Source organism: Lepidochelys kempii, chromosome 2, assembly GCF_965140285.1.
Source record: "Lepidochelys kempii isolate rLepKem1 chromosome 2, rLepKem1.hap1, whole genome shotgun sequence".
NCBI classification, from domain to species: Eukaryota; Metazoa; Chordata; order Testudines; family Cheloniidae; genus Lepidochelys; species Lepidochelys kempii.
In genome coordinates this window covers 90,041,059-90,061,713 of record NC_136381.1, presented here as the reverse complement: position 1 = coordinate 90,061,713, position 20,655 = coordinate 90,041,059, and the positions used below count along the sequence as shown (strand labels likewise).

General features: G+C 38.2%; 1 protein-coding gene across 1 annotated transcript in view; it reads left to right on the top strand.

The window, feature by feature from the left end:
* Nucleotides 1-20,655, top strand: part of PIEZO2 (piezo type mechanosensitive ion channel component 2) — a 454,182-nt gene that overhangs the window by 376,669 nt on the left and 56,858 nt on the right. The window contains exons 29-37 of the mRNA XM_073331610.2: nucleotides 516-612; nucleotides 1,688-1,847; nucleotides 3,906-3,995; nucleotides 7,425-7,546; nucleotides 8,663-8,734; nucleotides 13,311-13,414; nucleotides 14,304-14,402; nucleotides 16,797-16,908; nucleotides 20,270-20,335. Coding sequence (XP_073187711.2) covers nucleotides 516-612; nucleotides 1,688-1,847; nucleotides 3,906-3,995; nucleotides 7,425-7,546; nucleotides 8,663-8,734; nucleotides 13,311-13,414; nucleotides 14,304-14,402; nucleotides 16,797-16,908; nucleotides 20,270-20,335 — 922 coding nt within the window. The remainder of the gene's footprint in view (nucleotides 1-515; nucleotides 613-1,687; nucleotides 1,848-3,905; nucleotides 3,996-7,424; nucleotides 7,547-8,662; nucleotides 8,735-13,310; nucleotides 13,415-14,303; nucleotides 14,403-16,796; nucleotides 16,909-20,269; nucleotides 20,336-20,655) is intronic.

Genomic DNA, 20,655 nt, shown 5'->3' with positions numbered 1-20,655 from the left:
GGACTGAGAAAAACAGGCATTTTTCATTTTAAATATATATAAATCAGCGTGTTATGTATGATTGTGTTTTGTTCCACGAAGGAGGGTTACCACAGCTCCTCCAAGCACTAAACACAATGGAAGGTGATAAAGGTGAATCAGTGAGTCTAAGTAACTTTACAGAATTATCACCGGCCTGGAGTGGTTTGCATATACAGGTTCAAGCTGGGTTTCCAGAAACCAACAGACAAAGAAAGGGCTTTTAAAGTACCTTCTTTCTGATCCAGCAAACAGATGAGGCCTTTTGTCCCAGGGGAGCCCCAACCCTGGTGGAAAGGCTAAAAAGACTTTGGTCCGCTAAGGCCCCCTAAGACTGATGGGTGACTCCTGGTATGTTTAGTGTGTGGAGTGGAACACAGAGGGGGACATACAGTTGCAGCCACCCTGGAACTGTGACAGTGACATAAACAGATGTGCTTAGATTCTTATCACTTGTTTCTGAACTTTATGTATCAGTCTCTTCATTTGCTTTTCAGATAGGAGCATGTGGCTACATTGAGTCATTAATTCGAAACAGTTGCTGGTTGATTCAAGCATTTAGCTTGGCTTGTACAGTTAAAGGATACCATCAACGTAAGTGCAGTTAGATTTTTTTCAATGCTTTTCTATAAATAAAGGTTATTTATAGAAATATAAATATATAATAATAAAAAATATAATAAAAATAAAGGTTAACTACGTTGGCTCCTTTCAAAATTTCAGACAAATCTATTTTCTCTTGACTGATTTGATATCTTGAGAACAATATTATATAATACAAACTAAATTAGGTATGGTCTAGGACATAAATAGACTAACATGATCAAATACTTAAAATACTGCATAAAACTGAGTACTATCTGCTGTTTATACAGTGATAACCATTTTTAAAAATCAGTATTTGGCAAAAGATAACAAATACTGACATCTTAACTTATCACAGATTTAACCGTAATGTCTGTGCCTAGTGGTTTGCAAATGTAGATTTTTTTTTAATGGTTTCTACTGTAAAACTGTAGAACATAGAATTCTGTGAAATTTTAATGGCTGAACCTGTGTCCTGCCTAGGAATTCTGCTGCAAAGTTGTTGTTTTCTTTTTCAAATTTTTTGTTTGTTTGTTTTTTCTGATCTAAATAGGGAAAGGATATACAAAGGCAGTTCACCAAACAAAATTACATACAATGCAGCCCTGATTATGCAAAAGTTTTGAGTGGCAACAGAAACCTCTCTGGGGCTTGCAAAAATCAAGATGGTTCATGCAGCAAGCTTTGAAACTCCAACTTGGAGTATGGACTTCAAAACCTACTAGGCTGGCTTCTCTGATTTTAGAGCTCTTATGCACAGGCTGCACGCCCCATCTTCTAACTCCAGAGTACTGTCCAGCTTCCCCAAGGCCAGCTAACTTTGCAGGTGGAGTTTACACTCTGGGTCCACAAAGCCCAGGTTTAGTTCTGTGACATCCAAAAAGTAACTCCCTATATAAAAAAATAAAATACAGCATACATCGGATGGAATTGTACGTTTCAGTTATCTTAAGAAAAACGATTTACAGGCCCAAAAAGGCTTTTCAGAACTCTGGCTTATTTCCATTGGGCAGAATGGAGATGTGCTTACATATTTAAGAAGATGATAATCCTTACGTTGGTGATTTCTGTTTGTTTTTATAAGCTAAAGAAACTGGAGACTGTAAATTGCCTAGCGGTGAGGCAGGAATTATTTGGGACAGTATATGCTTTGCTTTCCTGCTGCTGCAAAGAAGAGTCTTCATGAGCTACTACTTCCTACATGTGGTTGCTGATATAAAAGCTTCACAGATCCTGGCATCAAGGTAGCATTCAGTGTAAAAACAGAAACTGATTAAACACAAATCCTTCATTATTAGGTTTGTTTTTATTAGTATTTATATTGAGTATTGCCAGTAAAGCGTCTGACTAACCCAAGCTCCAGCCACTTTGACATAAGTTTGACTACTCCACAATCAATACCAAATAAAAATTGCAAACACATTTCTTCCTTTAAAAGGGAATTCTGTCTGGCTGCTTATATTGGCTACCCCGGCAGGAAAGGCCAGCAAAAGGCCTCTGAATCAGATACCATAGAACTCTCTGATTTCTGCACTTGGATGAATTTTACTGAATGTGCCCAAGGCTGCTTGTGCTTCATTATGTAGCTGTCTCTGTGACCCTTTCCCTTTCTCTTTCTCATACAACTTAGCCAATTCAGGATATAATCATGCATCCATTACCATTGTATGTTTAGAGTAAAGCTAGCCCAAACCAAAATCTTGGATAGTAACATCCCCCCAAGTTGGAAACTTAATCTACCTAATGCTTTAATTCCTCAGCTGTAAACATGAAGATAATACTTCCCTATGTCACAGGGATGTCACTGGGATAAAATCTATGAATAATTGTAAGGCACTGAGATATTACATTGATGAGGGTCATATACATTGCTAGATAGAGCTGAACTTCATAGATGGGCCCTTGCCTCACTAAAATCTGAGATCTAAACATTCTTGAACTTTGGGGGAGTTTAGATTTGGATCCAAACTTTATGACCGGAGCCCATCTTTAGTTCACAATTAACATTATGAAACATACAATCCTGACCCAGAGAAGATTAGATTGTCTTCAGGACAATTGCAATACCTCTCTGAAGCCAGATGGTATTCATCCAAGAGTCTAGGCATTTAAGAATGAAGAGGTTGAGTTGCTACAAACAATATGCACTTCCTATTAAAATAATCTTCTGTGTTACAGAACTGACATGGTATGCCAGTATTGTACCTATATTTTAAAAAGTGCATATGGTTATCCTGGGAATTGCACACAAGTGAGGCTCATTTCAGTACCAGATAAAAAAATAATTAAAATGGATTTATGAAACCTCTAGATGTCTGCACACTGCGATGTTGACAAACAAGCATGGCTTTTATAAAGGCCACTAGTGCACTAAAATTCTCTGAGAGAGTCAACAACAACAACAAAAGGAGGTACAATAAACACAATTTATTTTGACTTTCAAAATACCCTTGATAAAGTCCCTCATGAGAGAGACTGTTGATGAAACTAAGTAGTCATGGAGTGAAATGTTTTCTCATGGATCAAAAACTGCTTGAGAAACAGAAAACAAAGGGTAGGAATAGTCAGTCAGCTGTCAACATGGAAGTAGGCTAAGAACAACAAACTTTGAAAGGACTTAACAAAGCTAAGCAACTGGCAACACAGATAAAATTCAGCATAGGCAAGTGCAAAATACTGGTGATATGCATCAAGAAATAGTTTAAACTAATACACACTGACGTATTGTAAATTAACTCTAACCATTTTGTTACCCCTTAACTAACTAACAGAGGTTCAAGTATGCCTCCAGATTGGAGGTGGGACACGTACTCATTTGAGGAGTCATACGCATTTGCATTTTGTGTTGTGAGCACGAAGCATGTGCTGTGCTCACTGAGGACTAGGCAGGCAGAACTCCACCCACTCAAAGGCAGAGCTGCCCGTGCTTGACAAGAGGATTTAATGTATGCCATCGTTTACAAGTAAAGAATCAAATTCTGCAGTTGTGCAAGGAGTTCTCACTCAGGCTTTGACTTTGAGTCCTTGAGGCCAGTGAACCCAAGCACTGGATAATGACTGCTGTAACTAAATGGTTGATAGTGACTACAGGATTTGGCCCAAAATCTGGTAATGGTTGCCTGAAAACCAGTGAATTATTATGCTGTGATTGCTCATCATTTCTGTACTGTCCTTCTGATGGTAGTGTTTTGTCTCAGACTATTTACGTAGTTTATAAAGTAAGCTTCTCCCTGTGTTTTACTTGCTATAAAGGGAATGTGGAATCATAATAGTGTTACATTTCCCCCCTGTTTCTTCTGTAGAGGTGCTGAACTTTTCCAGGCCACAATTGTCAAGGCAGTAAAGGCAAGAATCGAAGAAGAGAAAAAATCAATGGATCAATTGAAGAGACAGTATGGATTATTATTTATTATATTTATTTCACTGGTTACTCCTACTCTACAGCATATTAACCCTTTTCTGGGAGCTGGAAGGGATATTTCTTTTGCATTCTCTCGTCTTCTAAAGCATCCTTTCATACTTCTCTGCATATTATTGCACACAACCAAACCAGTGCTTATATGCTGGTTTGTTTGTTTTTTGTATATAATTTCTTGAGTATGGAAATTATATTCTGTTAATTGAGATCCTTCACTTATTCCACTATTCTGTGGCTGCAGAATCTACCCTTTGCTATAAAATTAAGCCAAAGGATCTAAATTTTCATTTAAAAATAAAATTGTCTTTCTATAACTAATGGTTGTACAATTAACCTTTAAAATGTGAACAACATGTAAACCAATGCAATATTGACTTCCTTAGTCTGTAGAAAGCCTGAAAATATACTATAAATAGTCCTTTACTGTAAATAAAAACAGAAAGTGTGAACCTCCCCACTAGTTTCAAGGTGGGGTTTTTTACCTTTGAAATATAAGGATGATAACTTAAATTCCAACATTGTTAACTATTTCATTGCTTATCATTTTAGCAATGTGGCAGCATGGTCTGTCTCTTTAGTAGGAGACTACTAAATTTGTTTTGTTTTTCCATTTGAGAATACTAATAACTTGGAGAGCCAGATTAGCCAAATCCTGCTGGAGTCACAGGTTACCAAGTGGGACCTTGAGACACAGGAAACAGGATAAAAAACAAAAACTTCAGTAGCAGTGGGGTTAGTCAGCAAAGCTGTGGTTCTGAGCTGGCTAGTGAATGGCAAAACCCCCACTGACTTCAGTATGATCAGGATTTCACCTCTTGTGTCTTTATTCATAGTGACCTCTGTTGTGGGTTAGTTCTTTTGTTTAGTTTGTGCTGCTTTTGCCCAGGATGAGAATCTATTTTATCTTGACTGAAAATATTTTCTTTCGCTCTGACTGATCTGGAGAACCCTTTCCTGTATAAAGCCAACCCAGCCACTCAGCTTCTATCACATATTGCTAATGTTCTTGTCTCATTTCCCAATCTGCCTTCCGTGCCACCCTAAGTGCTAAAAGTCCTATCTATCTGCTACTCACATGCCAAAACATCCAGTTACCCTTCCCCTGACCCACTACCAACAGTCAAGTCCACACCTGCCCAACTGAGGTCATTACAAAGCTTTCCTCTGTGGCCATTCTCCTCACGTAAATCTTTTCCTTGGTGTATAGGTGCTGTGGAGGGTGCTGCTATGCATTAGGGTGAATTTCATCCTAACTGTAAAAAAAGACAATATGCCTGTACTGGAAGTCATCATTGTTTTAATTCTGCATAGATATGTTTGAGGTCAAGGTGATCATGTTACTTAAAAAAACAAACAAACAAAAATCCAATGTACTGTATTCAAAAATCATTGTTTTGGGTTTGCAGTAAATCTGACTTCGACATAAGGAAAGCCAAAGCGTGCTTTGTTTGATTTTATTCAATAATAAACATCAATAGAATGTAGAGAACTGCCTACACAGCAGGAAATCAAAAACAACTGTACCAGTTTGACTGACTTAGAGAAATTCCAGCAGTAGTTGAACACAAGGAAAAAGAGAAATCTGATCATCCATTGGTCTATAGTACAAATATATAACTGAATATGTACTATAATGTAGTTAGAGACCTAGAATATAATTTGTTTCTTACGAATGGTCAGATCCATCAACTGAAAATTATGTTGACACTTTTTAGTCACTAGAATTTTTGACCCTGATGATTCTAAACAAGTTGTTCAAAAAATTCAAAAAGTTATTGCAAAATTTGGGTACTTAAGGGTCTGATCCAAAACCCTATTGAAGTGAATCAAAAAACTTCCACTGGCTTCAGTGGCCTTTGGATCAGTCTCTTACTGAGCACCAGATTGTGGAGGTGGCTTCTCAGGCTCAGAGGAAGGAGGGCATGAGAAATGCCCAACCCCCAGTCCCTGCACCCATGCTACATTTGAACAAAACTGAAGTCCCTGCACTCCCAAAGGAGCTAGGGTCATAGCCATGAGTGCATAGGAGGAAGTACGCTGCACCCCTTGAAGGGGTGTAATACCATGCACACTCCTGCTGAGTTGTGGGAGTCTTCAGGAGAAGTTCTGCATGAGGTAGCTTTCCCCCCAGAGCTCCTTCTACAGTAGTATAGCCCCAATGCCCCCCAGTGCAGGACTGAGCCTGAATTTTTATACTATAAACAGGGGTGAAAGTATCTCCGGACACTTAACGGGATGGGGACGGCTCTGGCCCCCAAAAGGGGTGGGGCCTCGGCAAAAGGGGCAGGGCTGGGGGGGTCAGCATCCTCCAGCCAGCCCTTCCAGGCTGCCTGGCCTATGCTTTCCGGGGCGCCAGTGGCGATTTAAAGGGCCCGGGGCTCCGTGCACCACCGTTGCTACCGCAGCAGTGGTGTCCAGAGCCCCAGGCCCTTTTAAATCACTGGCCCCGGGGCAGCTGCTCCCTTTGCACCCCCCAACTTGGCCGTTGGCAGCCAGGAGGGCAAAAGGGGCCGGGACGTTAAAACACTGTAGGTTCCCTTGCCACAGCAGCACTTTAACGTTGCTGCACTCCCACCTCCCCATAAGTGGCCCTGCTGGTACGGGGGAGGTGAAAGGGGCAGGGACATTAAAGCACTGCCGCCATTTGCTTGCACTAAGGAAAATGTGAGTATCCATGTTCTATGTTCCAGCTTACTGTTCGGCATTTTCCCCCTGAAATAGGTTGACCACTTAGAGTGAATCAACTAGGGCAGCCATGTGACACAAGGTGCTCTCAGTCTCCAGGCTGAGTGCTCTGTCTGCTCAGCACTCTGACACCCTGCCATCCTCTGGAGTGAGAGAGACACTGGGCCTCAGATTCAATTCTGGTCTATTTCACAGGGCCACGTAGAGCTCATCTTCAGGGCTCCCTAACTACTTTTTAAATGGGAGATTAATGTATGTCTGTGTAGGATGGATCGGTGGGTAGCAATCAATATATCGGGGGTCGATTTATCGCATCTAGTGTAGACGTGATAAATCGGTCCCCGAGTACTCTCCCATCTACTCCAGAACTCCAGCGCCGCGAGAGGCGCAAGCAGAGTCGACAGGGGAGCGGCGGCAGTCAACTCATCACCGTGAAGACACCACAGTAAGTCGATGTAGGGAGGTCAACTTCAGTTACGCTATTCTCGAGCTGAAGTTGCGTACCTTACATCGACCCCCTCCCCCCGGCCAGTGTAGACCAGGGCTTATTTGCAAATGGCAGAATCATTTGAGAATCTATTAAAATCCCATCCAGAATTTCCTCAGTGTGTGTGTGCGCGCATGCACATGTATACTCATAAGTAATATATGTTTAAAAGTCAGGTTTCTTTGTGGGTCCAAAGGGGCGAAGGACTGAATATGATATCTCATTTGCTAGGATGGACCGCATCAAAGCTAGGCAACAAAAATACAAAAAGGGTAAAGAGAGAATGCTGAGCATGACCCAAGAATCAACAGAAGGGCAAGAAATTCAAAAGGCTTCTGAAGAAGATGATGAAGGTACCTCTAGCATGTTTCCATGCCATAAATGTATCAGAAGTTGGAGCTCAGTGCTAGGAACTCAGTAGGCTTAAGTCTGTGTGTGTGAGAAATACTGATGTGATGGGCATTATTAGTGGAATTCCATTTTAAACCTTGATTCATCCCGATAAATATCTGGCTTTGGTACTTCCATTTTAAGAAAATGATTTGCTTTGAGGTAAACAGACATACCTATGGTTAAATTTGTGTCTTTTAGCAAGGAACTGAATAACAGACATTTACTTGAGCAACAGCTGTATTTATAAAAAATTGTAGTGTCTCAGAAAGAGAAAGATTTACGATTTTTCCAGCAATCTTTTCTTGGCTGCTGTGAGTTTTTTGAAACCATTGAAATACACAAACATCTTTTATTGTTCGAAACACTATAGATTAAAATATCATGAAGTGCCATTGTTTCCAATCATACCTAACTGGGGTTGAATTTTGGATCAAAAAGTTATTGGCATTTGCAATGTACTTTTAGAGCTTTGTTTTTTATGAATGAATTTTATTTTTCAGAGTGTTAACAAATAATGGATAATTTTTTTCAGAACTTAACTTCATCGATGATTAATAGAAACTGTTTCCAAATCGTGTTTATAGTATTTACAAGCAAGTTTTATGCATATTAGACAATAACATTTTAACAAATGAAATGTCACTGGACATCTATATAAACCTTTTTTTGTTTATTTTCCATTAGTTTTATGGAAAATCAATGAAATCCATCAGTGTGTAATGCACGTCTGCATGGTGATCATTTATTTTATTTATATGTGTGTGTGTGTGTGTGTGTGTGTGTGTGTGTGTGTGTGTGTGTGTGTGTGTGTGTGTGTGTGTGTATATAAACGGTGAACTTTTTTGTCGTACTTGGAGTGGAATACTATTTTTTTTTTTTATTGTGTAAGATAGATCATTAGCATTCTGGGCTACCTCTTAAAACATAAATATCATTCATACTGAATATATTGAATAGAGCTGAAATCTGATGTGCTTATGCAGTTTAGATCTATTACAAAAAATAAGTGATTAAACAAAGTGTAAAAATGTGTTTTTCATTTTGTAAAATTAATATTTGGCCATATTTTATTTTAGGAGAAGCAGACAAAGAGAAAACCAAGGGCAAAAAAAAGCTGTGGTGGCGGCCTTGGGTTGATCATGCTTCCAGTAGGTTTTCTCAATCATCTTACAAATACATGGATTTACCCCTTATATCCTTGACCAGAATGAAAGCATTCCCACAACTTGTTTGTTTTTATGCATGGTTTTATGATTGTGACTTGATAGAGTGCTTGATTGTATAAACCAGTGATTTCAACTTTAAACCTCCAGGGGACAAATAAGCAATGTTCTGTAATGCGGATTTTGGTATTTCTGACCATTTGCAGTTATATCCAGTCAAAGAAAAACATGAACCAAAATAATCTATCTCACACATAAAGAAGGGGAAGCCTCCAAAAAGATGATAAAATGGTTTTAAATTTGAGAGTAGAAGCTTTGCCCCAATACTGATTAGTTTTATGCATTTGGGGCCGGAGCTTAGTCCTTACTAGTTTTATTTTTCAAAGTTAGATGGTTCACCAATTGTCATCTCATGCACAGATCACCATGGTCTTCAGTGAGAATGGAATCAAGCCATGTGCATGGAAAATATTCTTCTTTAAAAATCGCATTAATCAGTTAAATCAATGAGAAGTTAACCTGAATAAGAACTGTAGGATGGATCCCTCAGTAACAATGAGAATCTTGATTGGTGTGATGTTTTCAAAAGTGTTGAGAGTTTGCCTAACTCTGTTTCCACTTAAGTCAATTGGAGATTTACTGTTGGCTTCTGTGAGGGTAGAGTTAGGCTAAAGGCTCTAGAAAATCCCACCTTTATAAATACAAAGCATTTAAATGTGAGGTGTAGAACTGTATTCATGCTTCTGAGATAGGAACAGATGGTGCCAGTGAAGGTCTTCTTCCAAAATCTCTGACGTTATTGGTGAGACTTGAGAGAGCCATTCCAGCAAAAAGTTTATACTATTAATACTGGCGAACAGTTCTGATCTTCAACTTCTTCCTCAAGTCAAATCTTTCCATAGATCTCTCCCCGCCAAAAAAATTGTCCTTATTACTTTATTGCAGTTGCAACAAAATTTGCCCCTACACTGTGCAGCTGATATTCAGTCAGTGGTGTTTGTTTTTACTAAACGGGGGACAGGAAATAAAAGGTTTTTCTGGGAAAAAACTTGCATCTGAAGAAGTGGGTTCTTTACCCAAGAAAGCTTATGCCCAAATAAATCCGTTAGTCTCTGAGGTGCCACCAGACTCCTTATAATATTTTTAATTCCTTTACAGCCCTAAAACTCAGTACAGCTAGCCTGATAATACATGGATGGTTCTACCCTAATTTACACCCTTTATAAATCAGAAGAGAGAAGAGTATGGCACTTAATTGCCTAAACTCATATGTCCATTTACTAGATCTTAGCTCACAGAAGTCATCTATTGCAGGATAGTCAGTATTGGCTATTTAACAAGTGAATGCTACTGATCAGAGTGCAAAGTTAAACTGAAACATTTATGAATGATCACTTTCAGTCTTGCACCTCTAGAGTTGCTTATTTTTCCCTTCCAGACATATTTTTATGCTCTTTGTGTCCATGTCTGTATTTTTGTGTATGTGTGTTCTTGCCAACAGTATTTTATAGTATATTACATGCCTGTTTCTGTCAAGTCACAAGTAAACTGTGCCTATGTCTTTCTGTTTGTAAAGAGCATAATATTACTTTAGAGAGACCTATCCTTTTTCAAAAGCTTACTTCTTGTCATTTCAGTTTCATTTAAAACAACAATAGCAAAATAAACACAAGCTACAATTAGCAACTGTTTTCTTACAATTTTAAACTACAGTATTTTTGGAAGGAATTGGATATGGTCTGTCTTAATCCTCACACTGGTTTTGTAGTAAACAGAAGAACTGCCCAAACAAGGCCTTGATTTCAGCAATTTCTGGTTCATTTCACCCTCATTATATCATGTTCTTAGGGAACAACATGCATTTTGGTGTTTAAACAGTGAGCCTTATTTAAATTATTTATTGCAATAAGGCAGAAACCTGTGGAAAGCATCATGTAGCCTGAGCCTACAGACACTGCCTGCCCTGCCATGCAGATTCACTACCATGTCCATTCAAATAAAGAGGACTACACAGAGTAGAAGCACAATAGTACTTACTGTGGGCAAGATCAGGCCCACAATTTGGACATGGAAGGACCACCATTTGTAAATCCTTTATAGTATTTCTATAACCACTTTCCATAAAAGGCTAAAGACATTTCCTTTTTAGTGTTTTGGCTTGTGGCTGTAGGTGTGTTTACTTCTGTTGAGGAGCCTGCACTACTGGAGTTCAGTGTTTTATGCCAGTTCTGGTGTTCGCTAAACTGGACCATGTTTCCTTTTCATTCCGTTTATACAGTTATGTACTCAGATACCTTCTGATCATAATGATGACAATGGGATGGGAAACATCTGTGGGATTTTCCTCATTGAGATGTCTCCCAAATTGTTCCAATGAGGGAAGCACTGCTCCTTCAGTCCCTGTGGAACAGGCCCCTGAGCCCTAAAAGGATCAGCAGGTGGCAGAGCCATCTGCATAGAGGTTCTTTGCTTCTCTGTTGGCTGTGTATCCCCACCCTTAACAGTTCTGCTCTAATGGAGTGATGTAAACAGAGCTCCCAGCTGTTCCAAATGGCTCCCAAAAGGGGATTCCCACTACGGGATATGAGTGGGGAGGAGAAAATAGTACAGTTCCCACTCCTCAAGCCCTACCCCTCCCTTGACCTGCCCCTTCCTCCCTTGCAAATCCCCACATCTGTGCAGAGTTCTCCATGACACATGGAAAAAAGAGGAATGTTGCCACAAAATCCCCTTCCTCAGTGGGAAGTGGGGAGGGGATCTGTGAGTGAACACAAATCTGGCCATTAATTAATTATTTTACTTATTAAATGTTTTAATAATGCCCGTAGGTGGTTAATGTACTCTCTGTTCCATCCTGAGGTGTGTCTGCCAGAGCGTGTTGTTGTTGTTCAGTCATACTTTTTTTTTTTCAATTAAAACACTCCTTATTAGCTGTTAGAGGAGTGTTTTGTTATATTACTGTCTCTTCAGAAATACTTGAGTGCACGGCAGAGAGAGAATTTACATGAGTGTTTGTACATTACTGCAGCACAATGGGGCTCCAGGCTTAAGGGCGCCTGTAGTTGCAAATGTATGACAGTAATACTCTACAATACATTAACCCCTAAGTATCACACAGACTGTAGATCTCATCCTGCTGACCTGTCTGTGTGGACAACTTCTGTTATCAGCAACTGTAATTTTTCCTGAAAAACAACTCCAGGTTAGGGGCCTTAAATTATGAATGTCTCTGAAAGCTTTCATTTTTAACATCTCTTCTGGGGACATTCTTAGAGGCCTGTGTGAAATATTTTTACTTGTTTCAATATTTTTCTGTTATTCAATATTTGTGACCCCAATTCTGCAATCAGATCCATTCAGGTGGACTCTTAAGCCCACAGAGTCCCATTGATGTTAATGGAGATCTGCACAGCCCCAGAGGTCCACCTGAGCAGACATGACTGCCTCTGTTTTTAATGGCAACTTGTACCATGTCTATGTTTGGATAGAGAACTGGCAACTTTCATCTCAGGTTTAAGATTTAATATGATTTATTAGTGTCCATCTGGGCACAAAAGAGACATGTAGACTGCCACATATGTTTGAGAAGGGTTGAAGCTATTTTGATTTTTCTAGAGGTTTATAATGAGGGTAAAATGTACACTTTTTATATAAATATATATTGTTCCATATGTCTTGGGTGACTATGTGATATTTAGTCTAAGTAACTATTGTTTTAAAATCTTTCCGTTTACATGCAGGTTTTACTTTACCATTCTTCACTGCCAAATGTAATACCGTGACTTTGTTTTTTCTCTTGCGCGTCATCTTATTTTTCATTTCTTTTGTTTTCCTTGTTCATTCATGTTAGGCCTGTTACCTTATTACATACCAAAATAATGCTTCTGTTCAAGGATATAAGGCCCAGTTCATTCACTCTGCATCTTTAATGTATGGAGGTTTCAGATCCTTTCTGAATCCATGGGCAAAAACCTCATTTGTGATCATGTTTAATAATATTAAAGTGATTCATTTTAAACAAGCCAAGGTTTTCCATTACCTCATCAAAGCTTAAAAGTTTGAAGAAAATAACTCGTACATCCCATTATGTAGTTTAAAGGATACCTCAGCATTTAAAAAAGCAGTTCTGTACTCTTTGTCCAGTTGTACAATTTACGTAAAATCGTTAATTTACCTTCTGAGATTATTTTACTCTCTAACAAAATGAAAGCAACCTTCAATCCTGGATACATTTAGGTTTAATTATGTATCAAGTTCCTGTCAAATATTTTAATGTAATAACTTGGTCTACTTCAAGCTTTTTCTTTACATTTTGCCAGCCCTGTTCCTCTTTGTGGTGATGTTTTCTTAGCTTATTCTTATCTCTGTCATGCCCAAAGTACCACATACTCTAACACCAAATAATCTGTCTGACACTGAGTCCTGTTCGTCTCTTGTTTCATCTCCATTTCTCCTGCTTTGGAGTCCATTAATGACTGGCTGGTTATTTATACATCTTTGGCTCAGCTCAGCCTAGAGCTCCTTTTTTACAAGAAATAAGCAAATATTTTGTTTCATTTAGTGGTCAGAAGTGGAGATTATTATTTATTTGAGACGGATAGCGAAGAAGAGGAGGAGGATGAAAAAAAAGATGATGAAGAACCTCGGCGAAGATCTGCATTCCAGGTATTTTATGTAATGTGGTTGTCAGTTGAAGTTCTTACTGAGAGAGCTTGAGTTAAGATATAAGCATCTCCTAACATACTCTCATACATTAAAGTTGACCGTAATTGTTAATATTAGGTGGTGCCAGATGTTTTAGCTTTTAAACAAAACCCACATTTGATGTCTCAAATACTTGACATTGTCCTTTGTTTTTCATATTGTTAAAATGTTACCGTTCGAGACTGAAATCATTGATTTCTAAGACTAGAGGATCCTATCTGTACCTAGGAGCTGTGACCATATAAGGCTCTTGATCCATGCACACATCTCCAGTTGTGCACATGAGAACTGAGGGTGGAATAAGGCTCTTAACACTGTGCATTTTTGCCAGAAAGTGGAGTTGAGGAGGCAGAATAGTACGTTAGCTTGTGAGTAGCTTGTCAACTGCTTGGTCAGCTTTCCACGTTCCATACAACTTCCATCACTGTGTATGTGTGTAGCATTATTAGCACAATACTAACCTTTAACTTGCTGTTTGTTATAGACCCTACTAAATATTTACTTTTAACTGCTATATTTGCCTTTACCATAAATTGCCTCTAACAGTCATCTGTCATGGGCTTATAATGATATCCTTATCAGCTTGACCATTCACTAGGGTTTACATTTATGGACTTAAAGATAATGTTTTATATAAGCATTTTATTTATTAGGATAATACAAAAAGCTCAATAATTATCTAGCTGAAAGTTTAGAGCAAATAGCACATGTTGTCTTTTTATCACATTGTTTTCAAGTAATGTAAACCCTTTAATAACAAGTATATAATTACAATCATACAAAAGGTAACTTTTTATTAATACTTTTCCTTTTTTTCTACTAATTGCTCTTCCTTTGTCCTTCTTTGTAGAGAGCTATTGGGAAATTTGCTTCAGCCATTTTAGCCTTGCCAAAGTCTGTCATTAAACTGCCCAAAACTATTCTCCAGTATTTAATCAGAGCAGCAAAGGTATTTGCCATTTCACTAGTGTGCAATATGTGCCCTCATTACGTAATATTCTGGTATAATGTACCCAACTGCCCTTGCCTGCATTTTCCCTCTTGTATGAACTGTCTGAGGAGCTGTGAGAGTCCAAAGCTTTTTACATATTAAAGGTCATCAGTTGAACTATTTGAAGTGCGCAAACTACAATAAGTTGTCTGTCTTATTTTAACTATGACCTCAGAGAAAATGCAGATCCAAATTTTTGTTTTCTTTTGATATTACTGCCTAAGGTATTGTAAGAGGGTCACGTCAAGTTGCATGCATCTTTAGACAGTGTGGTAAGATCTTAAAAGTAAACTAACAAAATACACATTCTGTCCCAAACTCATTGTCCTAGCACTTTATTTTCTTGGTCTAGGTCATCATAAATCTGATCTGTGCATCCTTAGCATTTTCTTTTGTCTTCCTCAAATAAATTTAGCACATTCCAGCCTTCTATAGTGCTCATGGTAATGCACTCCATATACACAACATGATACTACTTTAGAGTAAGCACTAAATGCGTTATTGATTAACCACACCAAACCATAAGCCTATAAGTTCTTGCTTGTCAAGTGTTGTCCACTACTGAAATTCTAAAGCAAGATATATGTTTTCCCTGGCAGAAGTTGAAATACCCTGTTGTTTAACGTAACTAGAGTTATAGTCAGTTTATTAATTTCATTTCTTTCCTTCAGTCTTCCTTTCCCCCATTATCTCAGTCTGTTCCATCATCAATATGTTCTCCTCTATTTACAGTATGATTGCAAGTTGTTCAATAGTAGCCTTTGACAGTGCCTCACCTATAGTGTCCAAAATGGTATGTTAGGTCAAGTCATTATTAAAATTGGATAAACATACCTCTAGATCACTCTCCATTAACAAACACTCCTTAAAAAGCAAAGAGGATTCCATGCCTCCTATGCCAAGACATTTTTCACATGGCATTTGCATTGGACAAAGCAGCCTAGTAAAAAGAAAATAGCTGACCTTGAGGGACTAGGAAGGAGACCAGCTTCTCTTCTGTACCAGATCATTTCCCCCTCGCAATTACTGAGCGCACATTCACAAATCAGAACCAGTCAGAAGATTTCTTTTTCTGTAAATGCAGCGAAAAGCCAATTTTGTGAAAGTTCTTAAGATTGTGTTTGGAAGACCTCAGAGTGATTTCTGTTCATAAAATAGCAAAAACAAATAAACAAAAGGAACATTTACAATGTTATTTCCTGTAATGGACAATTCCAGCTTCCCTGAGACACAGGTGTGCTCATGTTGTTGTGTGCATGCTTGTATTGGTTTGCTTTATTTTCCCCTCATGCATGAAATCATGTGCTTCTTGCTTAACAACTTCTGTTGACTAGAAATGAAGAATGCCAGTTGCAAATTATTTTCATTTTTGAATGAAAATCGTAGAAAAACAAAAACACATCTTTTGTCTCAAATTGCTAGGAAATAGTGTTTAATGCCTTTAGTTCTTGTTTCATGTTATACTGTGCTGGAAAAAAAAATAAAATATAATTGCTTTTATCAGTAACCTTCCCCCACACCCTTAGCAAAGCTATTCAAACTACTACTACATGGTAATAATACTTAGCACTGCTACAGCATTTAATAAACATTGGACAAACTCCTGTTTACTCACTCACGGAAATCAGATTAATATGAGTATGGTGAGCAGGATTTGGCTTGTTAGCTCATACATCCCCATGAAATCCCATGGATGCAGGTAAGTATTATTATCTCCATTTTCCAGATAGAGAAACTGAGGCAGAAAGGTTAAGTGACTTACCCAAAGCAACAGAGAAAGTTTATTGTCAAAATGAGGATGAAAACTCAGGAGTTTCCTGGCTATTAGTTGTAGACTATTCATAGACTACTAGACCTCTGTCTGTAATCCTCAGATAGAAAGAAAATCACATAAAGTGTATTAAATTTGCTGACACAAATACTAGCATTGAAATATTAATAGCAATTTTTGATGTTTTAGATTATTGGTTATAACACCTGCTGTTAAAGTTTCTGTTTCATTGCACCTTACTTGTAATGCTGATAAAGTAGAAATATACATTAGAAAGATTTGGGGGAAGTGAGCCCTATGTACAACACTGTGTTAATCCCCAAATTTAATTCCCAGAACATTAATTTTTGTGGGTTCTTATGAAACTTGGTTCACCCACAAACATTTTCACATTTGGTTTCATGTTGACAAAAATAGTTCAAGAAAACTCAGCAGATCTGCAGGGAAGGTGTTTGGATTGAGATTCAAAATGTTTGCTTACCCCTGTGTTTACCCTAAATATGTATTCCTGTGTGTAGTGTATTTTACTGTTTACTTTCAAAACATGAAGAACCTTAAAATAAATGAATTGCTTCCTCCAGTTTGTGTATCAGGCCTGGATTACTGATCCTAAAACTGCACTTCGACAGAGGCGCAAAGAGAAGAAAAAGTTTGGGAAGGAAGACAAGCGAAGGCGAAAAGGATCTGGGGATGGTGTGTATGCTTTGGATGGTCTTCTGAAGTCCCCTTTAAACAAACAAAGAAGCAAAAACGTATTCTTCTTTCAATCCCTGGTGTGGCAGGCAACCATACTATCACAGAATGCTCTCAATTCTGCCAGGGGAATAGGAGGAGTGCTTTGTGATGAACTGGAAGACACTGTATAATGTTCTGTATACTGTGCTGACCTGTTTTGCTTCAGTCTTCACTAAAAAGATGAATTGTGACCAGTCACTTAACATGTAACAGCAAGGAGGAAGGAACACAAGCCTAAATAGGGAAAGAACAAGTTAAAGAATATTTATATATTTATATATATATATCTTAGATGTAGATGTAGGACCTGATGAAATTCATCCTAGTGTACTTAAAGACCTAGCTGAAACAATTATATTTGAGCACTCATGGAGGATGGGTGAGGTCCCAGAGGACTGGAGAAGGACAAACATAGTGCGTATCTTTAAAAGGGGGAACAAAGAGGACCCAGGGAATTATAGATTGGCCAGCCTAACTTTGATACCTGGAAAGACTCTGGAATAAATTATTAAACAAGCAATTTATAAGCACCTAGAAGATTATAAAATTTTAAGCAATAGCCAGCATGGATTTGTCAAAAACAAATCATGTAAGGCCAACCTAATTTTCTTCTTGGACAGGGTTACTGGCCTAGTGAATACCTGGGAAGCAGTAAATGTGATATATCTTGATTTTAGTAATGCTTTTGTTACAGTCCCACATGACATTCTCATAGGCAAACTAGGGAAATGTGGTCTAGATGAAATTACTTTAAGGTGGGTGCACACAGTTAGTTGAAAAGCCATACTCAAAGAGTAGTTATCAGTGGTTCACTGTGAAACTGGGAGGTTATATCGAGTGAGATCCCAGCAGGGTCAGTCCTGGGTTCAGTAATATTCAATATTTTCATCAATGACTTGGGTTAATTAATGGAGTTGAGAGTAGGCTTAATAAAATTAGCAGAGGACACCCAGGTGGGAGAGGTTGCAAAGCACTGTGGAGGACAGTATTAGAATTCAAAATGGCCTTGACAAATTGGAGAGTCGGTCTGAAATAAACAAGATGAAATCCAATAAAGTTAAGTGCAAAGTACTTCACTTTCGAAGGAAGAATCAAGTGCACAACTACAAAACAGGGAATAACTGGCTAGGTGGTAATACTGCTAAAAAATGATCTGGGTATTATAGCGGATCACAAATTAAATATGAGTAAACAATGCAATGCAATTGCAAAAAAGGCTAGGATAGTTCTGGGGTCTTTTAACAGAAATGTCCTATGTAAGATGTGGGAGATAATTGTCCTGCTCTACTTAGCACAGGTTTGGCCTCTGTTGGAATAGCATGTCCAATTGTGGGTGCCACACTTTAGAAAAGATGTGGACAAATTGGAGAGAAGAGCCACAAAAATGATAAAATGTTTAAAAAACCTGACCTTAAAAAAATTGGCCATGTTTCGGCTTGGGGGGGGGGGGAGATTGAGGGGAGACCTGATAAGTCTTCAAATATGTTAAGGTCTGTTATAAAGAGGATGGGGATCAATTGTTCTCTGAGTCCACTGAAGGACTATGGGTTAAACCCTAAGAAATAATGGGTTTAATCAGAAGAAAGAGAGATTTAGGTTAGATATTTGAAAAAGCTTTCTAACTATAAGTGTGGTTAAGCTCTGGAATAGGCTTCCAAGGGAGGCTGTGTAATCCCTGTCACTGGAGGTTTTTAAGAACCAGTTGGACAAACACCTGTCAGGGATGGTCTGAATTGACTTGGGCCTGCTTCAGTGCAGGGGGCTGTGCTTGATGACCCCTAGAGGTCCCTTCTAGCCCTATATTGCTTTGACTCAGCACAGATAGCTATGCTCCGAATCCTTTTTTCTTGAAAAAGCCTCCTTTTGTGTGAAGCTGCATAATCTAGGAAGCTAGAGACTAGTTGGGAGGTTATTTTGTAAGCGAGGAATGCCCCCGGAAAAATATATGTATTAAAAGAAGAGCTTATGTAGAATGGATTCACTTATCACCAAAGACCAAAATTGATGAGCATAACTTTTCCATTGCAACGTCTTGAATTTGCAATTCAAAATTTGTATTATGCAAACATTAGCTAATATTCTCTTAAAAATTGTTTCTATGAACGTTCTTGCCGGTAAACTTGTTCCTTACAATATATGTATATATGTAAAGCAAACACAATAGAAGAGCTAACACAGTTCAAATGAATCTATATAAAAATTCAAATGAATAGTCACACAGTATTTTTGCTGTATTTGCCAATTTTAATGGCCAGTTTCACATTGTCTGAAAAGAAGTTCTTGAGTTGGCATACAGACATGAAAAATCAAGAATTATTTTTCAGTTTTCATGTAGAATATACTTCATTGTGGTAGATTCACACATTTTCCAGCAGCAGTTAAATTCACAATGCATTTGGCAGGCAGCAATGAAAATACATTCAAATTTAACATTCTTTTCTTAGCGTCACAAAACTAAACATTTTAGAGTACATAAACAGTTTGTAAGTGATTTGCAACTCTTGAGTTTTTGCTATATTTAAAAAAACAGAAATACTCACCAGAAGTATTCTTGCCAATGTGTGTTAGAAAAAAACATTCATCCTGAAGTAGTTACATTAGAAGTCCCTCTATCTGGTATCTTCCTCTGGTACTTATTGAATTATCTTCTGTCACTGAAGCTACAACAGCTATGTTCAGGTATCAGATACTATTGGATCACTTCTTTGACCCACTTAGTCATGTCTGTGATTTTTTTAATGACAAATATCTGCACTATACTGACTGTTCCACTTATACTTAAATAAAACAGCACATGATGGATTCAAAACAACCCTTCTGCTTTGTTTCAGCTAATCAGGTCCATCTTCATGCTGTTGTCAATTCATTTATTCTCAATCAGCATGACAGTATTAGAGTTCAATGAGTTAAAGGCAAAAGTAGGTTAAAAAAGTATTCTAGCATATTAAAGTTTCTAGAGGATTAACAAGCAAACTTTTAAGGCTAGATCTTCAGCAGCTGTAAACAGGCATAACTTGATTGAAATCTACGTGACTGCACTGATTTACACCATCTAAGGATCTGGCTTTTAAGGTAATTGATAAACAAAATGTCCTTACAAAAAATAAACCAGTATCATTCATGGACCAGCTCCAACTGCGTTGTTAGAATGTTTCCCCTCACTTGGATCGTGTGAGATCTGGAGAAACCTGTTCTGCTAAGACAGAATGGATCCAAGTACTTTTTAATAAGCATGAAATCTCGCTTCAATTCTAGTGGGATTTACATGTTAACCTCTGGGGGAAAGGCTTTACTCATTGCTTATATTTTAATTTGGCAGGTGCTACAGATGTAGAACATGAAGAGAGAGACGATGAACCTGTCAAAAAGAAATCAGATGGGCCAGGTATGCAGGCGGAAGAAAGGCTGCACCAGTATTGCATTGTAATTGTGATTGCAGGGATAAATGGCGTTGGTCAGTGTGTGAGTCACCCAAGGGCAACATACAAGCAACGTGATTCTCTCCAGCTTTCATCTCTTTAGTCAGAATCACAACCGACTCTAGTCTAACCAAATACAGACATGTTCATTCATGGAATCACAGAGGAAGAGATAATGACTACTAAATCATCCAGTCCACTTCCCTGACAGTACAGAAGTGTTCTCACTTTCAGGTGTTTTATCCAGTAGTTTTAAAAATCCCAGGCAAAAGGTCTTTCACAATAG